This window comes from Pyrus communis, chromosome 2 (genome assembly GCF_041283825.1).
Source record: "Pyrus communis isolate YQ-2024b chromosome 2, ASM4128382v1, whole genome shotgun sequence".
NCBI classification, from domain to species: Eukaryota; Viridiplantae; Streptophyta; class Magnoliopsida; order Rosales; family Rosaceae; genus Pyrus; species Pyrus communis.
In genome coordinates, this window is record NC_142566.1 from 123504 (window position 1) to 146403 (window position 22900).

Consider the following 22900-nt stretch of genomic DNA (forward strand, 5'->3'; position numbering starts at 1 on the left):
TCGCCAGCCCCACTATTACTGCCATCGCTACCATTTTCGTCGCCACCACCTATGACTGCAACTGGCAACATTACACCATTGTCGCCATCACCACCACCACCACCACCATTGCGACCGCCAACTATGTTGCAATTGTCACCACTACTGCTATCACCAATGCTAGCTCTACACCCCAACCACCACACCCTATTATTAGTACCACCACCCTCTCCAACCATTATCCTCAACACCGCTGTCGTTGCCAACACTACCCCACACACTGTCTATTTTTGTTACTACATACAATTATATCACTTTTACATTGAAATTTACCAAATACTTTTACACCGGTTTTCTTACTCACAACACTTTTAAAAGTAAAATTTATCAAAAGCCCAACTACTTTAATTTATAGCTAATTATTCTTAAACACAGCAGAAGCAGTATTTTTGAAAAACACAGCAATTCCAAGCTAATTGTAAATTTGAAAAGATTAAGAGAAAGGAATTTAGGTGAGAGAAAATAAGTTTCATGGGGAACTCAGTTGTAAATGGCAAAAGTACATACATTATAAGAATTGCATTTTTGTACAATCAAGGCTTGACAACTAATTTATCAATCAATCAACATGTTTCATGATCTGAGTTTGTAATAAAGGTGTTTAATCCATTTCAAGCATCTAGATGAACAAGTAGAAAACCGTTAAGGGGAAGCCCCAAGACGAGTCTCTAACCACAACCATTTCTTTCTACTACAACAGACCGACGATATTCTATCGAGCAGCCCCACTGCTAGAACATGTAAATTTTATGAGGTTATATAATTAAAACGCAAACAAGGACCTGATCGTGAAGTGATAGTCATTGGAGACCAAGTGGAGATGATGTAGGATGCGGCAACACCAAAGTCTTCTACAAAGCACCTAGCTGATACAACTATTTTATGGGAAGTGTTTGTTGTGTATCTAGGATTCACAGTATCTACATTAATCTCCAATATTACATTCCTATTATATGTTGTAGACCATTTAAGGTTGATTTACATCGGAATAAATCCAACATTCTCCCATTGGTGTGCACATATAATATTTATGTTTATACTTGAAATTGGAAATTAATGCCACTTTAATGGCCATGTAGTTGTGATAGCATCCTATCCTTGATACAAGTTTCTGTCAAATAAGTCTATCAACATGGAACTAATAAGGTTGTAAGGTTGACACAACCCAAAACCTTCATAATCACACATGCTAAAATCCTCATTCACATGAAACACCGTCAAATTATGATTGTAGAGATGAACTTTAATTACCTGAATGTGTCTCAACTTTTATCATCTCAGGTCCTCTTTAATGCAAACTTCTATTGCAGTTGCAAACAAAACTTCATAAAACATAATTAATTCAAAACCTACGAGCAAGATGAATTAACATGTTTTTAACACTGGTTCATATACCATATCAATTACTTTCGTGAGAAAATTTTCAACACTTATGAGCAAGATGAAAAAACCGTCACAACTAATACAACATATAAATCATGTCATGCCATTTTAAGTTGAACCAAAAGAATTAATCCAAACTTACAAGCAAGAAGATTAACCCTTCCGTTATGATTTAAAATACAATTTGATTAACTTGATATCAGATATATAGTCATCTGATAATTGACCAACACATAAAAATATGACTATATGAATCCAACTGGAGATTGAACTGAATAAATGGATTCAAACAACCATACATACCTTATAGGTCATCTGCAAATGTAAGGTATTAATTACATGAAACTCTAGCTTCCATTGATTTGCAACATCGTCACTTAATTTGCAAATCATTACTTAAATCATACTTTTGAAATATGCTTGTGGGAACACCCTTACTTAGTCAATGAATGCATATCACTACAAAATTGTCTTTCTTTATCCTTTCCTTAACACCTTAAATAGCATAATCTCAATGAAAGGTAAAACTAAGACATTCACCACTGTTTATACAATATCATGCATCCAACAACCACCTTATTTGTATTAATAATTCCATATTTATTCCAAGTCCCCATGAGCCTCAAAATTCTTTCTAAAGATTAACAAATAATCAACCAAGGCATCCAAATGATTGCAAGTAAAAATATTGACATACAACAAGTACTCATTCTACAACTTAAACATATTATTGTCATTCGAATCATGGCATAATTCTAATTTCATCAACCAAAACACATATTCATGGAAGATAGAATGACACTTTAATAGATTCATGCAAATCCACTTAATGCTCAAAACTTTAGAACAACTCCCACTAAACTTTTAGAGTTTATACACTTACAACAAATAAGTTAATAAGTGTGAAGCCAAATTTTCTTTCACTAATTCTCCCACTTGGGCAAACACTCATCAGTACTTAATGTACATTATTTCAAAGATATACCAAAATAAAAATGCTTCATATTTTAGACATAATAAAATAGACATCACAACCAACATAAAGTTGTCAAACAGAATTTCAGCTATGAATTACACTTACTTTAGAATTTATCATAATTAATTTATAAGCTTGATTGCTACCAAAATTTTACAGATCAAAATAGACATACTAATCTTAATAAAATAAAAATATAGAGTCGTTTTAAGTCAAAATAATTGTCTAAAGTGACGTCCCAAAGACAAAAACAATCTGCCAGCAAAACTGTCTGTATGAGCATGGGTTACTAGTAAATTCACTATAATTACATTACATTGCAAAAAATTACGAACGGTTACAGACACATAGTAGACATATATATGTTGAACATATCAAAAATTCAGGTCATTTGGTGATCATTAGATGTGTCATTCATCTGATTTTAACCAAGACACGCAATCTGCCAGAAACAATTATGTGCATCTATCATGAATTTATGCATCCATAACAAATTCAATTTCATATCATTTCAATTTCAATGTCCAAAGGAAACTCTAGTAGTCAAATTTTATCCTCTATACCGATATCATAGTTGAAATTGAAAATATTTACAAGCATAAAAACTCAAATAATGCGTACCTTGGCAATCCTTGATTAACCTTCATGGGTCCAATACTTTGCATCAACAAGTCTCATGAAGAGACACAAAATACGTCATGAAGCAACCGATTTCCATGCCTTAAAACCACAACCTATTATGGGGCTCATAGTGGAAATATCTGTAACTGATGGTATGGGACTTTATCCCCAATAAGCTTCATGAAACTAGATTAATGTAAACCTACGGGCAAACAAATTAATTAGTTTCTAGTATTGGATTATATGTGACAAGAATTACCTTCATGAAAAAACTTCAACACCTACTGGCAAGATGAAGCTTTCACAAACTCTTGTGAAATAAAACTCATTCTATGTCATCTTAATTAAAAAAAAAAGAAACGATCCACACCTACAGGCAAGAAGATTATCCCTTTCATTCTAATAAAGATGCAATGTTGATCGAAATAACTTAAAACCATAGTCCCAGCATCAACTAAGCCGCTACGGCTTGCTTAGTTGACAAGACATTGATCAACTCCAGCCTGAAACCATACAAACGTCACATAGATTAATTAGCTGTAAGTGTAACATCCCGTTCCGGGATTTATTAAAACGTACGTGTGAATTTACGATTTTACCCCTAGATCGTTTTTGTCACGTTTTTGGTTGTTGGTGTGGTGTGGAATGTATTGGATTACACCCACACACACAATCACTTTAACTTTCCCGGGATTTCCTCCCTCATTCCCTCACTCTGTCTCTCTCTTTTTCTTTCTCTTTCTCTTTCTCTTTCTCTCTCCCTCCCCGAGCTCCATTATTCCTCTTCTTCTTCCTCTACACACGGCCACACACACAAACCAACTCAAACCTTCACCAAACAAGAAACCAATTACACCATTGAACTCGTGAGGTTGTGAGGAGCACAACCATACCAATTCCAGGTAAGAATTCGAACGTTTTCACGTCGTTTCAACAATGGCCGATTTGAAACACTGTTCATGCAAACCTAATCTAGCTTGTTTTTGGAATTTCTAAGCTTGTAGATGTGTTTGTGAGGTCCCAAGGAGCCTCGGAGTGGTTCGTTGGGTGAATTTGGACGTTGGGAAGGCTAGGTTCGAAGTTGGCCGAACTTGGATCGTTGTTGCAGGTGAGATTCTTTAATTTTTAGGTCTTAAAACTAGTCTAACGTTGTTCTACTAGTTCTAAGCTTCATTTTGGTATAAAGAACGTGAAATTTGGTTGAAAAACGAAGGAGAAAACAAAGTTGGAAAATTTCCCAGTTTTCCGGCCACCGGCGCCGGAGGTTCGCCGGAGAAGAAAGGGGAATATTCCGTTAAGTCTAACGGAATATTCCTAACGGCAGTGGACGGAATCTGGTTAAGTTTAACGGAATATTCCGTCAGTTAACGGAATATTCCTGACGCCGTCAGTGTGCAGTGCACGTGGGCCGCGCGTGGGGGCGCGTAGGTCCGTGCGTGTTCAGGCGCGTGGGGGCGCGTGCGTGGTCCAAAAATTTTTCTAAAAATATGTGTGTGATCCTGAGGTTGTGTAGGTCACGTTGGTATATTCAATTGTCCAATTTGAGCAATGTATGAGAAGTTATTACGAGAAGTTGCTTAGGTGCTTTTAAATTAACGTTTTCGTAACTTTGTCGCGTTTAGGTGATTCGTATTCCGAGGACGAGCGTACACACTCGAGGCAGGGGGGCTACGACCCTTCTAATTACCAGTGAGTGGGCTTTTGTTTTCCGTATATACCTATATACATATTAATTCCCAGAAATTAAATAGAAAAGGTTATATGTTTTATGCCATGCATCATTTGAATATTGTTTACGCATCATCGCATGTATTAGTAGTGGCATACATATATATATGTGTAATTGGTGCTGTGGACGCACAGGTAAGTGCCAGGTAAGCGGTATTCATGTGGTTATGCATTCCTGTTTATTATGCAATAGTAGTTTGAAATTTTTAGAGAGCTCATAATCTGCACCCCCGGTGTTAGTGCTCCCGCCCAGGGCCAGGGCACAGCCTTCACGTGTATGTTCACCAGCACCGCATGCTCGCCTTGGATCCAAGATAGGTGCAAGCCTGTCGTACAGACCACAATAGGTGGTTCCGACTTGTAGGTGACCCGCGATTTATCGCACAGCTTCACGTGATCGTAGCACTAGAGCATACATATATATATTACACCCAGCCTGTCGTACAGACCACGTTAGGTGGTTCCGACTTGTGTGCAGATTCAGTTATTGAGTTGAGAGTGGAGCTCTAGATGCAGCCGTACAGGTCACGTTAGGTGACTCCCGGCTGCCAAATTATATGTTATTGATGTGAATTACGCTTGAGCATTTACATTTGATTATGAAGTTCTGTTGTGGCATATTCTCAAGCATGAATGGCATATTGTGAGCATGAATGGCATATTGTGAGCATGAATGGCATAGTGTGAGCATGAATGGCATATCATGGAACATGATTGATATATCTATACATACGTATATGTTCATTTTCTGGGAAGTATACAGGTTTTACGGCGAGGGGTTAGAATGTGTTTTGCTAAAGAGTTTTCAAAGAACTTTGTTTTTGCCCACTCACGCTTTTGTTTTTGCGCCCCTCCAGGTTCTAGTGGTCTAGCAAGTTCGGTGGTTTATCCCAGAGGGCGTCCCGGCATTTCTGACAGACATTCACCATTGTAGGGTCACCTTCGGGTGTAAATATGTCGTATCTTTTCCTTTTGGACTGTTGTAGACTTGCTCTGAATTGTGTCTCACATACACTAGTACTTTGTATGCTATTAAGTTTTTAATTATTAGTACTTTTATATTACCTTCTTATTAGCTTCCGCACGCGCACATGGCTACGTCACCTTCGTGTGACGGCCAGCATGCCCTGATCTCGGTCGGGGTGTGTCAGTAAGTGACAAAATTATGATAACCTGATTTAATCTTAGAGTCTTGCCAACACATGGCATTAATTTAATAATCTTATGCATGACTCCCTTCGATATTTAATTAATCTCAAGAAACCTGACAACATACTTGAAAGAGATTAATCACGAACAAGTTGTATAAGAACTGTAATATTAGTCTTCCACCACAAGGATGTCAATACGCATGAGAGAACATGATGGAGCTAATTGATTCAAAATAGAAACACTTTAAACAATACAGTCGCTTTAATTCAAGAGCCAAAATTGTGATATCACCTAAATGCTTTCTTAAGTCAAATGGGTTCCCTTCCTTCTGTGCCTTTCTTTCCATAGTACAAGACTCCTAAAAACTTTAGTATCAAAATCGTGCATTAGCCTTGTAAATACCAAATTAAATAAAGGAACAACTAAAATTCTTTTCCTCCAAAAGCAACATCTCCAATATATTGCCATACATTAGCCTTGAATAATTTATTTTCTTCTCCCCTTATGGCACATAAAAATTAACTGATAAAAGCATTGTTTAAATTCTTTAAGCATAAGAAAAACTAAAACTATATACAAGTTTGAAAACTTATGCTTATCAATTAAGCCACATGCTTTGAATGAAATACTTACCTCATGCCTTCATATGTTCACTACTTTATAAACATATATATAATCACATGATTAACCAAAAAGCTATAATTCACCACATTCCAAACTCACAACAATGTTTAAAATTGCATCATCTCATACATGCTTGAACCAACACGCCATTTGCTTAATAATGTTGCCAAAATTTATATTAAATTACTTTCATATTTAAGAAATACATTAAATTCATTGACAAGCATGTATAAAGTTGAGCTGCGGAAAACTTAACATATGCATCCTTGAAACACAACTTTAATATATGTTATCATAATCATACATATGATCACAATCTATATACCAACAATAGTATTGAGACAATCTAAAAGTGAACTAATTCCGTCTCCTGTATTTAGAAAGATGTCAAGCAGCATTCGAAATCTCATGCCCATCTCTTAATTGTAATAATTAGGTAATTGGATTTGAACTTAATTTAATTTACCATTCATACGCAAAGCCATAGGCAACATATACGCTTTTGCACTAGTGTCGGAATATCCAAACTATTTTGACAAAACAGTCTCGAACAAGTACGATAATCTATATGCATATATAAATGCTTCTCGGCATGCCTTCTTTATGCATACAATTTGGATAATGGTGTTATGATAAAATTTACACATGCAATGCAAGCTCTATATGCATAATTGGCTTTGGAAAATTACATGTACTTGCTTGATCAAAATATTAGCAACTTCCAGGCTTCGGTGGTGCGACCAAAACATATTATATGCAATATAATGCATGCATAAACCATATTATATGCAATTATTATAGGTATGGTTTGAATACTGTTGGGATTGGAGGCTTATTCCATATTTGGATCATCACCATTTAAATTTTTATGCTTCAATATGTTCAATCATATACCATGGTTACAATATTCATGGACGCTGAAGAAATTTGCTTGCTTAGATCATCAATCAATGGTTTTGGAATCCAACACAACCATTCTTGTATAACTGAACATGAAGACCAAAAGAGAATATCATACCAGGATCTCATATGCCGATGAACTTCCCCATTGGGCTTGCTGATGTACAGGTATCTCCATATTTTCTCCAATACAAGGTTAGAACAAATGTAAGTATATACACAACTTGAAATTATAATTGTATATATTAGCCATACTTTTGCAGAAGCTACCAACTGGTCCAGTCTTTGATTTTATCATTCCTTTTATATTTAACTGGGTAAATATACACAATAATGTAGGCTTGTGACCCAAATGTGCGGCATTAAAGATGGTGTGGAAGATAAATGCATTAAGTCGATCTCACTCTCTCCTCGGGAAGGTGTCTTCCTATGTATACGTACATAACGGAGCCAGCCATAGGGGCCTCTTCACTGGGACGGCAGGGCCGCCACACCGACAACCTCTTAACCGTGCGGCCTCCATCTTTGATTTTTATATTTAATTAACAGTTTCAATTTATAGGTTCAAAAGAAAATAATAGGAAAAACACCTTTACATAATAGCACGATATACATATATTTATCTGCTTCTCCAAATTCCTATATAATTATAGGATTGGTCCACAACTTGCTGCTATTCTTGATAAAGTTTCCCCAGATTCATGCCATAAGATTATTAAAAGATATTATTGATTAAAACAGAATGGTTATACAACCTATTAATAATCCTCAAACTCCACTATCCAACACGGTGGTGTTGCCGTGTACATGCAGGTATGCAGTTTTCATGGAGGTTCGGCGTGGTGGTGTTGCCAAGTGCAATCACAATTTGAATGTAAGATCAAAACCGCAGTTCATGAAAATATTATATAATCAACCTTCAAACTTAATAAGTCTTAATCATATAACCAGTGGCTCTGATACCACGTGTAAACTTTATGTGGTTATATAATTAAAACACAAACAAGGAGTTGGCTGACTTGATCGTGAAACAATAGTCATTGGAGAACAAGTAGAGATGATGTAGGATACGGCAACAACAAAGTCTTCTACAAAGCACCTAGCCAATACAACTATTTTATAGGAAGTGTTTGTTGTGTATATAGGGTTTGCAGGGACCTTAGTATTTATACTGGATAAGGCATTAAGGTTTCGTCTATAAAGAAATCTTAAATCCGACTTTTTTAGCCTATCAATTAGGTATCATAATCACATAAAATCAAGAACTCCATCAATCTTACTTGTAGTACAAGACACCTAATATAAGATTTGATATCTTTAGGAAATCAAATCACAATATATACATTAATCTCTCATATTACATTCCTATTATATGTTGTAGACCATTTAAGGTTGATTTACATCGGAATAAATCCAACACTTGACCCTATACTCAAGAACTCCATCAATCTTACTTGTATTACAAGACACCTAATATAAGATTGATATCTTTAAGAAATCAAATCACAATATCTACATTAATCTCTCATATTACATTTCTATTATATGTTGTAGTCCATTTAAGGTTGATTTACATCGGAATCCAACACTTGACCCCATACTTTTGGCAATCGTTGGACCCTCCACTGTTATATATACAGAAGAAATTAAGGAACCCAAAATTGTTATGGTTAATTTTTATTCAAGCGGAGAAAAACAAAAGTAGTTAATTCAAATTATTGTATATTGCTATTAATGTAAGTAATATATTAGTTACCATTTACCAGTTGTCACATCCCGGTCCAGGGTCCATTATATTCAGGGCCCGTTTCATCACCGTAATACGATATTGTCTGTTTTGGACTCCGACCATGGCCTCACGGTTTTATTTCTGGGAACTCATACGAGAACTTCCTAGTGGATCACCCATCATGGAAGTGCTCTTGTGCGCTACTCGTTTAACTTTGGAGTTCCCAAGGAACTCGAAGTCAGTGAGCTCCCAAAAAGCCTCGTGCTAGGTAGAGATGAGAATATACATATAAGGCTTCCAGGATTCACTCCCCTAATGATGTGGGACGTCACACTAGTAGTACTGGGAGCAAGACTGTTGGCAGTTTTAGTAGAGTTGCCTTCCAATTGATAGAAAACTTGAGCTTCTGGTGATTTAGGATCCAGATGCAGAAGTTCTGCGCGCATTCAGTAATTCCATGCCAACCAGAAAATTAAGCAGAAAAAATAGCGTGTCAAAATTAGAATACTACTGCAGAGTGGTATGTATGTATGTATGTATATAAAACTCGAAATACTTATGTACGTACGTACCGGGACACTTGGAGACATTAGCAGGGGCCTTGCAAACGGCAGGCAGACCTAAAGCAAGCGTTACATTCATCTGTAGACTTAGTGCAGGATCATTGCGATTTTTAATGATAACACAAGGGCACCTCTTATTGTTGTTGCCACTTGTTTGTGAGCAGTGCAACAGACTGGTGTAGGAGCCTTGGCTTGACCTCCAACGTAAGGCAGACACGTGGCCATCCCTACTAACTGCTGTGTACATTCCTCTCTGTCTTTTGCTGAATCTGCTGTTGCAAAGCTTGCTGTATAACTTGATGTCATAATTAACAGGACTAGGACCAAGTAGACAAACCCTAATGCCATTTTCTGAACTGAAATTAGTAAAGGATAATATTTCAGTACAAGGTAGAAGATAGAGAGAGAGAGAGAGAGAGAGAGAGAGAGAGAGAGAGGCCCTTTGTTAATTTATAAGAGAAATGAAGGCGGTAGCTAGAGTGTATTGGTGGACTAGTAATGGTCTGGTAGCTAGAGTGTATTGGTGGACTAGTAATGGTCTGGTCTTGTTAGATTTTTGGATCGGCGGAGCCCCACTCTATCAACACCATATCATATTAGATTTTTGGATCAGCGAGCCTGCGAGGTTTCACTCTATCAATATTGATATTGTTATAACTTTATTACATGCCAAATTGATCAAGTGTTGGATTTTATCACAAAAGATGTGACAGCCCGTTCCGAAAATTTTAAAACGTACGCGTGAAAAGACGATTTTGCCCCTAGTGCGATTCCTTTATGTTTTGTGGTTGTTTTTGGGTTTTTGTTGGCATGTTTTGGGCCACACACACACTAACCTACACCCACACCCTTTCCCCTATCCCTGCACCTGTCCCGAGCTCCCTTTCCCTCTCACTTTCACCCATTTTGTACGGACACACACACAAACACACCAAATCGTCACAGATCAAAGAAACCAAGTACATATCCATGCTCGTGAGGCTCGTAGGAGTCTAACCATACCCATTTCAGGTAAGAATACCTTCGTTTTCACGTCGAACTCGGGATACCCGATTTTGGGTACTGTTCATGCACACGTAATTTCTTATGTTTTTGGGAATTTCAAGCTTGTAGGAAGCTTGGTGATGTCCTTAAGAGGCTCGAGGTGGTTCGTTTGAAGGTTTTGGACATCGAGATCACGAGTTTCGAGGTTGGCTGGAGTTGGGGTGATTTTCGAGGTGAGATTTCGTGGATTTTGGCACTTGAAAGTGGTATGATCTTGTTCCTCTCGTTGTAAGCTTCATTTTGGTACCAATTTTGTGAAATTTGGTTGAAAAACGAAGAAGATATCACGATTTGAAAATTTCCCGATTTTCCGGCGCCGGCGACGACGCCGGAGTCTCGCCGGAGAAGACGACGGAATATTCCGTCAGTTTGGACGGAATATTCCTAATGCCGTTGACAGAATCCGTTAGAGATAACAGAATATTCCTGACAGCATTAACTGACGCCGTCAGCGTGCCAGGCACGTGCCTGCGCGTGGCCGGCGCGTGGGGGCGCGTGGCCGGCGCGTGGGGGCGCGTGCGACGGTGAAAAATTATTTTTAAAATATGGGGATGTTCATGAGGTTGAGTAGATCACGTTGGTGTATTCATACACCCCATTTGAGCATTGTATGAGAAGTTATTTCTTGAGTTTGGTTATGTGCTTTAAAATTAACGTTTTTGTAGTTGTTTCGCATATAGGTGAATCCTATCCCGAGGACGAGCGTGGTCACTCGAGGCAGGGGGGCTACGACCCTTCCACTTACCAGTGAGTGGGCTTTTGGTTTTCCGTATATAGCTATATACTTATATTTTTCCCAGAAAGTGATTTAAACGTTTATTAGTTATATGCCATTTGTTATGCATGGTTAGTTGCATATATATATGTACATGTATTGGTGCTGCGGACGCACAGGTAAGTGTCAGGTGAGTTGAGATTTATGTTTACAGTTAGTAGCGATTTGAGATGCATAGAGAGCTCATAACCTGCACCCCCGGTGTTAGTGCTCCTGCCTAGAGTTGGGCACAGTCCTTCACGTGATGTTCACCTCCCGCACCACACGCTCAGCTTGGATCCAAGTTAAGTGCACAGTCCTGTCGTACAGACCACTTTAGGTGGTTCCGACTCGTAGGTGACCCGTGATTATTCGCCCAGCCTTCACGTGATCGTAGCACTTGAGCGTATATATATGTTACACTCAGGCCTATCGTACAGACCACTTTAGGTGGTTCCGACTCGTGTGCAGGTCTAGTTAGTGAGATTGAGATTTGAGCTTTAGATTCAGCCGTACAGGTCACGTTAGGTGACTCCAGCTGACAGTTTATTTGATGTTGATGTGTTATTACCTGAGCACTTGCATTTCATTTTGAGGTTTTGGCATAGCATATTCTTGAGCATTGGTATATATATCTATATATCTATTTTCTGGGAAGTATACAGGTTTTACGGCGAGAGGTTAGAACTTATTTATTAAATGGTTTTCGAAAAGCTTTGTTTTTGCCCACTCACGCTTTTGTTTTGCGTCCCTCCAGGTTCTAGTTGGCTAGCACGTTTGGTGGTTTCCCTGAGGATCTTCCCGGCATATCTGACAGACGATCACCAGCGTAGGGCCACCTTCGGGTGTACTTTTGTTGTGTCATTTTCTCCCGGACTGCTTTAGGCTTTATGCTCTGAACTTAGCGTCACACTGGCTTGCACTTGTTGTTATTACTTTATGTAAGACTAGTTTTTATTTATTGGTATTATTATTTTATTAGTTTCTGCACTGTGCACATGGTTACGTCACTTCCATGTGACGGCCAGCATGCCCTGATCTCGATCGGGGTGTGTCAAAAGATATCTGCATTAGTTAAAATGAGGTAATCGTATTTAAACCCTATTGTTTTCTTTTCACCCACAGATGTAAAATTCCAACAAGCCTTTGGGTTCATTCTTTCCGATGGCCACTTCCATTTCATAATTTTCTTTCAAGGCTATTTTTCAGCGTCGATGCCACCATGACATCGTTCAACCGTATTGTCGACATCATGCACAACACATCTTATTTCATTAAAATAAATAAAGATTTGACAGGGTTGTGGTGATACACACACTAATTTTTTATTTTTTTATTTTTTTACGCTCTTGTTTTATCTTGTGTATTGTTTTTTTATTTGATTTATTTCATCTAATGGGAACACAAATAATAATAAATACTGTGAGGCTAAAAATAGTATGTGAAAATCAGCAATCTACGAAAACTTTTTCTCAAAGTGCACTTGGTTAGGGCTTGTTTGATATCTAGTTCACTTTCAGTTTCTAGTTTTAATATTTTTGTGCTTAAGCTATGAAAACAATATATGGAAAAAAAATATGGTGAAGAAGGATGGTGATAGGAAGGAGAAGAAACAAAGAAGGAGAAATGAATCTTAAAACTTAAAACAACACATAAAATGATTTTGGTTTTCATTTTGTGTGTCTCTCTTACATTATGTTTGGATGAGGGAAATAATTTTGGAATTTGGATAAAAGTCAAAATTTATAAATTGATATGCACAAATTCACTTGTTTGGATCCATAACTATAGAAATTTAGAATTTCCACATTGAAAAAAAACTTGAAATTTAAGACCTCCAATTCCTAAGTTTAAATTCCTTGTAAATATGTGTCATTTCTCAATTTCTATGATTGAGAGTTTAAAATAACAAATTTCGTATTCAATTCCATTTTAATTTTAGGTTAACCAAACAAGAAAATTCACAAATTTTAGAAAATAAAGTTCCGTCATTTCAATTTCCGTCAATTCCTTAATAATATTAAATTTCTTCATTCAAACTATGTTTCTACGTCTCTCACCATCCTTCATCCACAGTTCTATTTCTCTTATGTCTTCCATCTCCTTCTCCGCTATCTCTAACACAAAAATAACAAGAACGAAATGGTTATCAAATGAGTCTTTAGGTGGCATGGGTTTCAACCGAATCAGTAGCAAATGATTTTGGTTCGTCTCTCAGCATCCTTTTTGCCTCGATGAGTTCTTCCTTCCTCTAGTTCTTATTTATCTCAAATTCTAACCATCTTGTTCGCTCAGTACTTCTCTCACTTTCGACCGGTGACATAATTTAGAATTTTTGAGCCAGATGCTGGTCTTGAGTTTGTTGTGTTTTGTAGTTTCTCTAGAGGAGTTTTTTCAGTGTGCTTTCAGGGCTCTTGGTCTTTTTATTGGTTGTGAATCTCTTTGACTGAATCTTAGGATTTTGCCCCTCTCGTGAAACTTCTCATGGTTCACTTTTATGGGCTTGCTCTGTAGGAATTTCCCATGTCCCATGGCCCTTGGATATGGTCAAGTCGAAAATTACTTAAGACAAACTATTGGCAAGCAATACATATAATTGAGATAGGTCATTTACTTTTGCACTCAAGATCCTTACATGTACCATCTAGTGATTTATATCGAATATTGACTTTATGTGGAATCGAGTTGAAATTACCCATTGCAAGAATTAAAGCCCCAAAGAGCTCGTAGAGAAAGTGAAATAACCGAAGAGCTTCATATCCGATCGAATAAGAAAGCAAAAGGATCAAACAAGAAGGAAACAATCCCCAAAATATATATATATAATTTGGTCCACCTATATATTTTCTTCCAGATCTCTCCCAAACAAATATAAATTCCTTCAAAATCAACCTTCAAATCCCACTCTTGATGACTAAGGCCTTCTGAAATTTCATTATCTACTAAAGAGCTCATAGAGAGAGTAGAACTTGATTGGTTGTAATTAGAACACACTAACGATATAAATTCACTTCATTCCTATTCTTAGTCTATTTTGTTAGTAAACAATTTAGTGGCATGAGTTTTCCCATACCAACTTCTTACTTTTCCTATTCCTAGGCTATCTGATCACTTACTTCTCATTAAAACTTACTTTAAGTAAACATGCCCTTAATGAAACAAACAAACCTAAATCTACAACTACTAGAAAATCTAAATATTGTTTTATGCTAAAAGCTAACTTAAGAGATAACCTCGAAAATACAATGCGATTATGAAATTGTCATAACACATTCATATTTTGTCCCTCTCCAACATAAACAACCATAAGAAGAAGACAAAAAAACGATATTGCATCAACAAAGAAAGAATAAGCCTTCACACATATCCTATGGTAAAGACTAACTTGTACAACAATGTATGATACAATATAAAGGAATGTTTACAATCATTAAACGTTCTACCTTCTTTAACTCTCATTCCAACCATGTTGTGTTGCACCATGTTCTTAACTATTTTCTTTATTTTACGAGTCACTCCTTAAAGATTAAAATGGACCAAATCCAACAAATTAATTATGATATGAATACAAGTGGTATACCACGTGTCTTAATAGAAGTGATGAAAAATTTTATTTTTTAAGTTATTAACATTTTAACACGCATATTCTCATTCACCATTTATATAATAACACGTGATGTACAATTCTGTGCATCAGTCACATTGAAAAATATCTCCAAACACAGACGTTCGAAGTAAGACAAGGACTCCACCCTCCACTCTCTCATTGAAAAATATCTCCAAGCCCAGACGTTGGAAGTAAGACAAGGACTCCACCCTCCACTCTCTCGTTGAAAAATATCTCCAAGCGCAGACGTTCGAAGTAAGACAAGGACTCCACCCTCCACTCTCTCCGCTCTCACTCTCGGGCTTCGCTAGGGCTAGGCTAGGGTTTCTGAGAATTGGAATTGTAATTGGAATTGGGGCACAGAAACAGCAGCAGCAGCTGCAGAAGAATATGGCATCCACCTCCATTGCACTCTCGGCTCTCTCAATATCACCCTCTTCTACCTCTCAACCCCACAGAAACCCTAGCGCCTACTCTTCTGCCTCCCTTCCCCGCCATCTTCCCCCCTACAACCTATCTACCACATTTCTCGGCTCAAGGCTTTCCATTCGAATTCCGAATCTAAAGCACATGGCTTCCAAGCCTCGGACGGCCGTCGCCACCGTCCTCTTCAGCCTCCCAACAGCGTAAGTCTTCTTCTCCCAAATGGTGGTTTTGTAATTGGACCTAGATTAAAGCCCAGCCCATCTTAGTGGTACTGTACTGATTGTTTTGTTTTGCAGGAAGCCCGACAGGATTTCTACTGGGGAAAACTCCAAGTGAGTATATTCGTTTCATTTGATTGCATTTCTTGTGTTTCTTCTTTCTTGTGCGTGCCTATATGTTTCCATGTGAATGTGAGCAGTGAGTTATTTATTGAATTTTGGTGTTTAGATGGTCCGCTAGAGCGATAAAGTCGTTTGCTATGGCTGAATTGGAAGCAAGGAAGCTTAAATATCCCAATACAGGGACCGAAGCACTTTTCATGGGGATGCTGGTTGAGGGTTAGTCAGCTTCTTTCGAGCTCATTCTCGTCCGTATTTGTGCTTCCATTTTGTTTTATTTTTTATTGATTTTTTGTTATGAAATGTTAAAACGCTGGTAATTGCCCTGCCTTCGTAGAAGTGGTTCCTTTTGTAGATTACAAAACGGTTCTGTGTAAGTAATGTGTTTGCTAAGAGAAAGTGTGCCTGCACTTTAGCATTTCGAGAAGTATGAATGGCTTTGAACTTGTCACTGATGATTTTATGATTTGATGATGCTGCATCTTGGGTTTATGGAAAAACCACAGAGGAAACAATATTTGTATTTTCTGTCAAGGGAGTTGATTTTCCCACACCCTTTTTAGCCTCCCGCAAACCCATCTTTGTTTCTAACCATGATATTGAATCAGTTAAACTGAAACAACGAACATGATTAAATAAGGTTGTGTAGGAAGGGATAAAAGGGTGTGTGTTTATCATTTCCCTTTTTGAAAAGTGGTATGTTTGAAGTCTTTATTATGGTTCTTGTTATCTTTACAGAAACCAAGAGAGGAAAGTTTGTTCATTTTCAAATCATTAGTCTTATTTCTACTTGATCTTTAACAATTAACCTTTATCTGGATGAGCTTTGGTTCACTGGATCATAAGTTGTTTACTTTAAGAATCTTACCATGCTAAAGACTCACCTAGCAGCTCCTTCAGTGGCTTCCATGTGCCCTTGCCTCTTTGTCAACGTTTGTTTAGTGTTCTTTATTTTTTCTTGTTCATGTTAATCAGATATATTACTTTTGACTTCAGGAACTAGCCTAGCTGCAAAGTTTCTTAGAGCTAATGGAATCACGCTCTTCAAGGTTCGAGATGAAACTGTAAATTTACTTGGAAAATCAGACATGTACTATTTCAGCCCTGAGCATCCTCCATTAACTGAACCAGCTCAGAGGGCCCTTGACTGGGCTTTTGATCAGAAACTAAAATCAGGTTGGTAAATTTAGGTTCAGAAAATCTAGTGATGGTGATTTTGTGGTTCTTTGAAATCTAGGATTGTCATCAGTTTCCACCTTTCCCATGTAGGCATGTATGCTCTCCATGCATAATTGTTTGGTTGGCTAGTGCATTTTTATCCTCACTTGTTATTGAGATTGTCTTCTCTGATGCAGGAGAAAATGGGGAAATAACAGTAACTCATCTGCTTCTTGGGATTTGGTCTGAAAAAGAGTCGGCAGGTCACAAGATCTTGGCTTCCCTAGGTTTTGATGATGATAAAGCTACAGAGCTTTCCAAATTTGTAAGTTTTAAGCTGGATTTTCTTCTTGAGTAGTTTTTGTTTTAACGACTGCTAATATGGCTATTGTTTCATACAGATGGATAAGGATTATGATCGTAGCTTTAAATAAGGTATAAGGAAGCAAAAACGTCCCATTCTCCAAACAATTGCTTGCTGTCAAACCTTCGCCTACACAGCCTCGAAAAGATATCGCTTCCTGGTGCTTTTGGTTCAGGAAGTTCCTCTGCATATGGTGTGTTTCAGGATGGAGATTCGCAAACAATTGTTCGTTGATATAAATTTTGTATTCGTTGTATTACCGAATTCATGGAATTCAAAAATTCCATGCAGCAGTAACATGGCGCGTAATTGACTCTTACTTGCAAGAAAGAAAAGAAAAATGATTCACTTGTTTCTATTTCATTAGTTTTTACCTTGCCTTGCTAAGCATTCAGCCGCTTTCCAACATCTGATGTATTGACGCTTTCATTGTATTATAAGACCAAGAGTTGAAACATTCATTGAACTCGTACAATGATTTTCGAGGTATGGATGTTTATCCTTGGAATACATTGTGGCGTCGTTTATTCTTGTATTCTGTAATTTGAGATATGTGGCAGGTTCCAGGTCGGTTAAAGAAACAGCTGTTTCTAAGTGCATAAACTCAAAGAGGTTCTAAGTGCGTACGCTGACGGTCAAATTATCACGTCTTGTTTTGGCCTTTTGGGGTAGTAGTAATCTGATGGCTCGTGCATAATCTGCTACAAAATTAGTTTCACTGAATGTAGCGAGGAAGAGAGAGAAAGTAGTGAAACGCTAGAAATAAAAAAAATTATAAATGCACAGAGTTGCTCCTTGGATCATTCTTTCTATGTTTCTCAGTTACATTTGATCTGCCACGGTGGTGGTGGTGCATGATGAAGAGTCACTTGCCACCGGAGAGGACGCAAAATGGGGACAAAACTTGTCCATTGAAAGAAATTCTTAGTTGTGATAAATCTTATCGACGGTAATGCCAACCCTAGTTGGAGATTATCTTCTTTGTTGAATGATATCTCACACTTTTACACAGTTTTACCAGTCACTAGTCACCCATTTGGTCGCATGTGTACTTGATACTCATGGCCCCATTTTAAACAATCTTTTTTATATGTGTACCATAACTTCCCATACAACAACATACTTAGGACTTGTCAAGTTAGCTAAATCAGTGTGTTTCATTATCTGCACTTAAGTTCAAATTTCATTGTTTGTCCTTTAAATAAATTTAGTTTAATATTTTTACCGCTTGCATTTAAACCTCCCAAGGGGAGCCAATTAGTAATTTGAGCATGCAATCAATAATGTAGGAGAGGAAAAAGAGTGCAAAAACTAATTTTCTAATTATACCATGTGTTTTGCACATAGTCCACATGCATGGTAATAAAACCAACAAATGTCATTGCATGAGTAATTTTGCCACTAGGTGTAATCTCAGGTGCAAATTTTTTATGGAGTTTAAACGAAAATCGTGATGTTAGCCTTGACGTTCTGGTGGAGCTTGATTCTTTTATACCCACCTCCTCCTTCTCCTCCTCCTTGTGCGCGGCTGTTTATGCCTTTAATTTATTTTTCTCTTTTCGCTTTTCCTTTTTCTTTTGCTTTTATCTAATTTCAACCATGATTGATAGGCTGATCGCTAAGCATTTGAAAAAAAAGGGAAACCAAAATGCATACTTGCAGCGAAGAACCGGTAGATCAAAATTCCTATCAAAGTGCTCCTGGACTCACTTTTTTCATAAAAGAATCTGCAAAATTAATTTTTCTAAAAAAGAAGAGAAAATATACTATGTCTAAAAGTAGGAGCCCTCTAAAGAGGAGAATTTGCTACCTAGTGGCCAAGATAAAAAAGAACATTATCATCTGCCCTTCTATAGTGTATATGCTTTAAGCTACAACAAAAAATACTCACTGAGCATTGGGAATCCCACTTAGTGCCTTCTCATTTTACATGTTAGCATAAGGCTGGTTGAAAATTTGATATGCTAGCTACGAGAAAATTATCATCTTCCCTTTTCTGTGACTAGCTGCTAGAAACTTTTTTTATTATCGAGAACAAAAATCATCAAGTGGTATGCCAATCTACATGTTATAACAAATGTGGACAACAAAACTGATATGTTCCACATCTGGTATATTTTATTAAAAACAAAATTCACGTGGTACAATTAGTATCATTGGAACGCCAAGCGATCAAGTGGTTACTACCGCAACTGCTACCACAAAAAATAACCCACCTTCTTGGCTGCAGTTGCAATCTCCCAACCCCTCTGATTGTCACCACCGCTTGCACCAAATGACCACCACCAAAAATTGACTTCTTGTCTTGAAGGCTCGACCAGCAACCCTATCGCCGCCGCCACCATGAGAATCTGTCACATCAGTTTTCTTCTTCTGGATCTAGAACTAAGAACTCGTTTGAACGTACTTTTAAAGTGACTAAAAGCGTTTTTGGTGAAAATGTTTTTAGAACCAATCATTAGTAAAAATGAAAGTAAATTATGGAAAAACACTTAAAGTATAGACTAAATTTTGAGGTTTGTTATTGAGTACATTGTGGATGCAAATTTCCATCTTCTTCTTGGACAAATTTGCACCTACAAAACAAATAATACCTTAGGTCAAGGCCAAGAGCCTCACGCGCCCACGATGAATGTGGGGGGGGGGGGGGGGGGTGCTTTGGCCAAAGAATCTCCGATGCCAAAGTTAGAATTTTGAGGGAAAAGTGTTTGGAGAATTTTGCAAGAGAGTTGGAATTGAGTTTTGGAGAAAATGAGGTAGTATTTATAGGGGTATGGCCAGCCCCTTTGGGAGGATGGGGACCAGCCACTTGAATGGTTTGGGTGTGATTCATAATTTGTTAGCTAATTAGTAAATTAATTGAGCAATAAATCAATTAATTAGCTAATTAATATAATTTGAAATGAATGATTTTGGGTTACCTTGTGGAGAAGATTTGATGAGGATGGATGAAATAGGTTTTGAATAATTACCTATTTTGAGCACTTTTGACCTTAATTGAGTCATGATTGTCCACTGCTCGCACGTAAGAGTTTCGGTATTCCTCGAGAGTGATTTTGTCCTTTTTACCCTAGAATCCACCCGTCGCCTCCATATTTTTCTTGATTATTTTTGGCTCCACAAATGTCCCCACACCTGTTGGCCTGCTCGCAAGAAAGGGCAGTAGGTGTAAAGATCTTCTTGCTTTAGAAAACGTAGGATTGTTTCCTATTTTGATGTAGATTCTTTCTTTAATTGGAAATTAGATCCTTCTAGGAAAGGGAAATAAATCACTTCTAAAGTCTATTTAAGTCCACCTTAAGTAGATGATTAAATCAACTTTAGAGAGCAATTTATTCTACCCTACTAGAGAAAGAAAGCTAGAGGATATTTGTTCCTCCTCCCCTAGCAATCTTTTACAATTGCCCATGCAAAGGACCGTCTTTTGTTGCTTTCTTCGTCTTCTCCGCGCCACTTAATTTTCCTTGTCTTCTTCTTGGATAATGCTACCACGGGGCAACCGTCGAGGTGGTGCAGTATGACGGTTAGCAGGGGCCAGGAGTTGGCTAAGCATGGGTCGAGGAAGTGTTGTGGCAGGGACCATTGCTTGGCCTGCTCAGCTTGGCTAGAGCCAAGGGCAGTTTGTGTGGCTTGGGTCGCGAATTAAGGTGCTGAGGTGAAGTGCTAGGCGAGCCACATGGCTCATGTCCTTTGGGCTCTTGGTCCTGACGCAGGCCAGGTCGGTGATTGAGAGAAATGAGGAGGTCATGGGTTTTATAGGCTGCTGGAATGTTGGGCATGCAGGTCTCATGGTTGCTGGTCCAAGAGAAAAAAATGAAGGAAAAACCAGTATAGGTTGAGCTCCCCTATTGAGTACCGTGAATGGCGTTGGCTGCTTAATCCTTTTTGTCGGGAGAAAAGTGGGCTGCTCTCGAGAGAGGAGGTAAAGAGGATCAAGGCGAATACATTGGCTCATTTGATCGTTGTCGTGGAGCCTACTATGAATGAAGGTGGAAAGAAGAGATCTTCCCCTCTTGCTAAAAAGATGCCGGTTAAGAAAGAACTGAAGACTTCATCCGCTACTCGTAAGGGTCCGCCTGTTGCCGAGAAGCCTGTGATTGACATGACTTCTTCCAATGGAAAGAAAAATGAGGCTGCTAGATCTGAGCCTGTGGTGCATGCCATGTCGAGAATGGCTAGTACGATTGCTGATAGGATTGCTCAGCGTAGAGGTTTTGTCATGTTCCAATGCCGAAGTCTGTACCAAGACGTTCGTTGGGAGTTAAGTCTGGTTCACATTTAGAGAGGCTTGCTATTTATGAAGAGTGATAATATGGACTCTACTGCTAAAGTGGCGCAAGGTCCACTCCTCCTGTTGCTGAAATTGATTTGCCTGTTGGGAATGAGGAGACTGCTCACGTGGGCAGCTGTGAGAAATCCATTAAGCTTGCTTCTGGGGAGGCTGCTGAGATCTATGCGTTTTTTAAACTAGATCTGCTTGAAGACATGGATGTTTGTGCCAAGTTTGTCGATGGCGTTACAAGGGTTGTTTGCCCAAGTTCCTTTGCGAAGCATATGACCGAGTATAAGAAGATTGCTCTACTTGCCATGATGCAGAAGATGACTATTTTGGCAGCCGAGTCTATGCTCATTAACCAAAAGGATACCAAGGCTGCCAAGGAGATGGCAAAAACTGTGGCAGCCGAAGCTTATTATTCTGCCGAAAAGATCAAGAGGTTGGAATCTAAGCTCGTCTCTTTGAAGAGGTCTAATATCTCTGCCCCCACGTCTCTGCAGCTTGAGACCGCTCGCCAATAGATCGTTGACTTGAAGACTAGGCTTGACGCAATCCAAGTTAAGTATGAAAGTGTAGAGAAGGAGATCGGATGTTATAGACCACATATTCAAGATCTTAAGCGTGCCATTTCTGAGCTTTGTTCTGCTGCTTATAACCAAGTGATCCATTTCAAGAAAATCGTTGATAGGCTTGAACCCCAGGTGTTAGAACTCCAAGGTGTGCTGAAGATCAACGAAAGTTTGAAGAAATAAGTGGATGAGCTGTCGCGCATCTGTGTTGGTGTGCTCGAAGAGAACGAGCTGCTGAAAGGTGAGAAGGCTGGGCTCAAGGCTTCACTTGTTCAGAGTCATGCCGATTTCTACAAGCTGGGTTATGTAGATTATCTCTTTGGTAGGTTGTCTGGCTTTAGTTTGCTGGGAAAGACTTCGAAACCTTTTCTATTTCTCAGGAAGACTTGTTTACCTTTACTTTTGAGGCTTCCATTGGTAAAGTAGTCGAAGAAGTTGGTGCCGAGGTTGGGGCAGTAAAGGATAAAGTGTTGGATGGTGCCGCTGCTGCTAAAAGTGTGGCGACCGAGTAGTCGCGGAGCGTCCAAGCTGCTAAGGAGTAGTCTTCTATGTAGTCTTTAAGACTTTCTTTATTTTCCTTGTTGCTTTTGCTTTGCTTGAACTCCTTCGGTCTTTGCTAGTCGTTTATCAATTTTGCTCGAAAATTTAA

General features: G+C 38.3%; 1 protein-coding gene and 1 pseudogene across 1 annotated transcript; one reads left to right on the top strand and one right to left on the bottom strand.

Moving 5' to 3' along the window:
- Positions 1 to 518: 518 nt before the first annotated feature.
- Positions 519 to 10063, bottom strand: LOC137748117 (non-specific lipid transfer protein GPI-anchored 14-like; annotated as a pseudogene).
- Positions 10064 to 15249: 5186 nt separating this feature from the next.
- On the top strand, positions 15250 to 17916 carry LOC137747397 (ATP-dependent Clp protease ATP-binding subunit CLPT1, chloroplastic). The gene is made up of 6 exons (XM_068487502.2): positions 15250 to 15746; positions 15843 to 15878; positions 15994 to 16103; positions 16881 to 17060; positions 17240 to 17367; positions 17444 to 17916. Exons 1-6 carry the CDS (start codon positions 15511 to 15513, stop codon positions 17474 to 17476), a joined length of 723 nt encoding a protein of 240 aa, XP_068343603.1. The 5' UTR covers positions 15250 to 15510; the 3' UTR covers positions 17477 to 17916.
- The last annotated feature ends 4984 nt before the right edge of the window (positions 17917 to 22900 follow it).

Coding starts and splice junctions, on each gene's coding strand:
- LOC137747397 (XM_068487502.2), top strand. CDS start 15,511: ATGGCATCCACCTCCATTGCACTCTCGGCTCTCTCAATATCACCCTCT. Junction 16,104..16,880: donor CATGGGGATGCTGGTTGAGG/GTTAGTCAGCTT, acceptor TTTTGACTTCAG/GAACTAGCCTAGCTGCAAAG. Junction 17,368..17,443: donor CTACAGAGCTTTCCAAATTT/GTAAGTTTTAAG, acceptor TGTTTCATACAG/ATGGATAAGGATTATGATCG.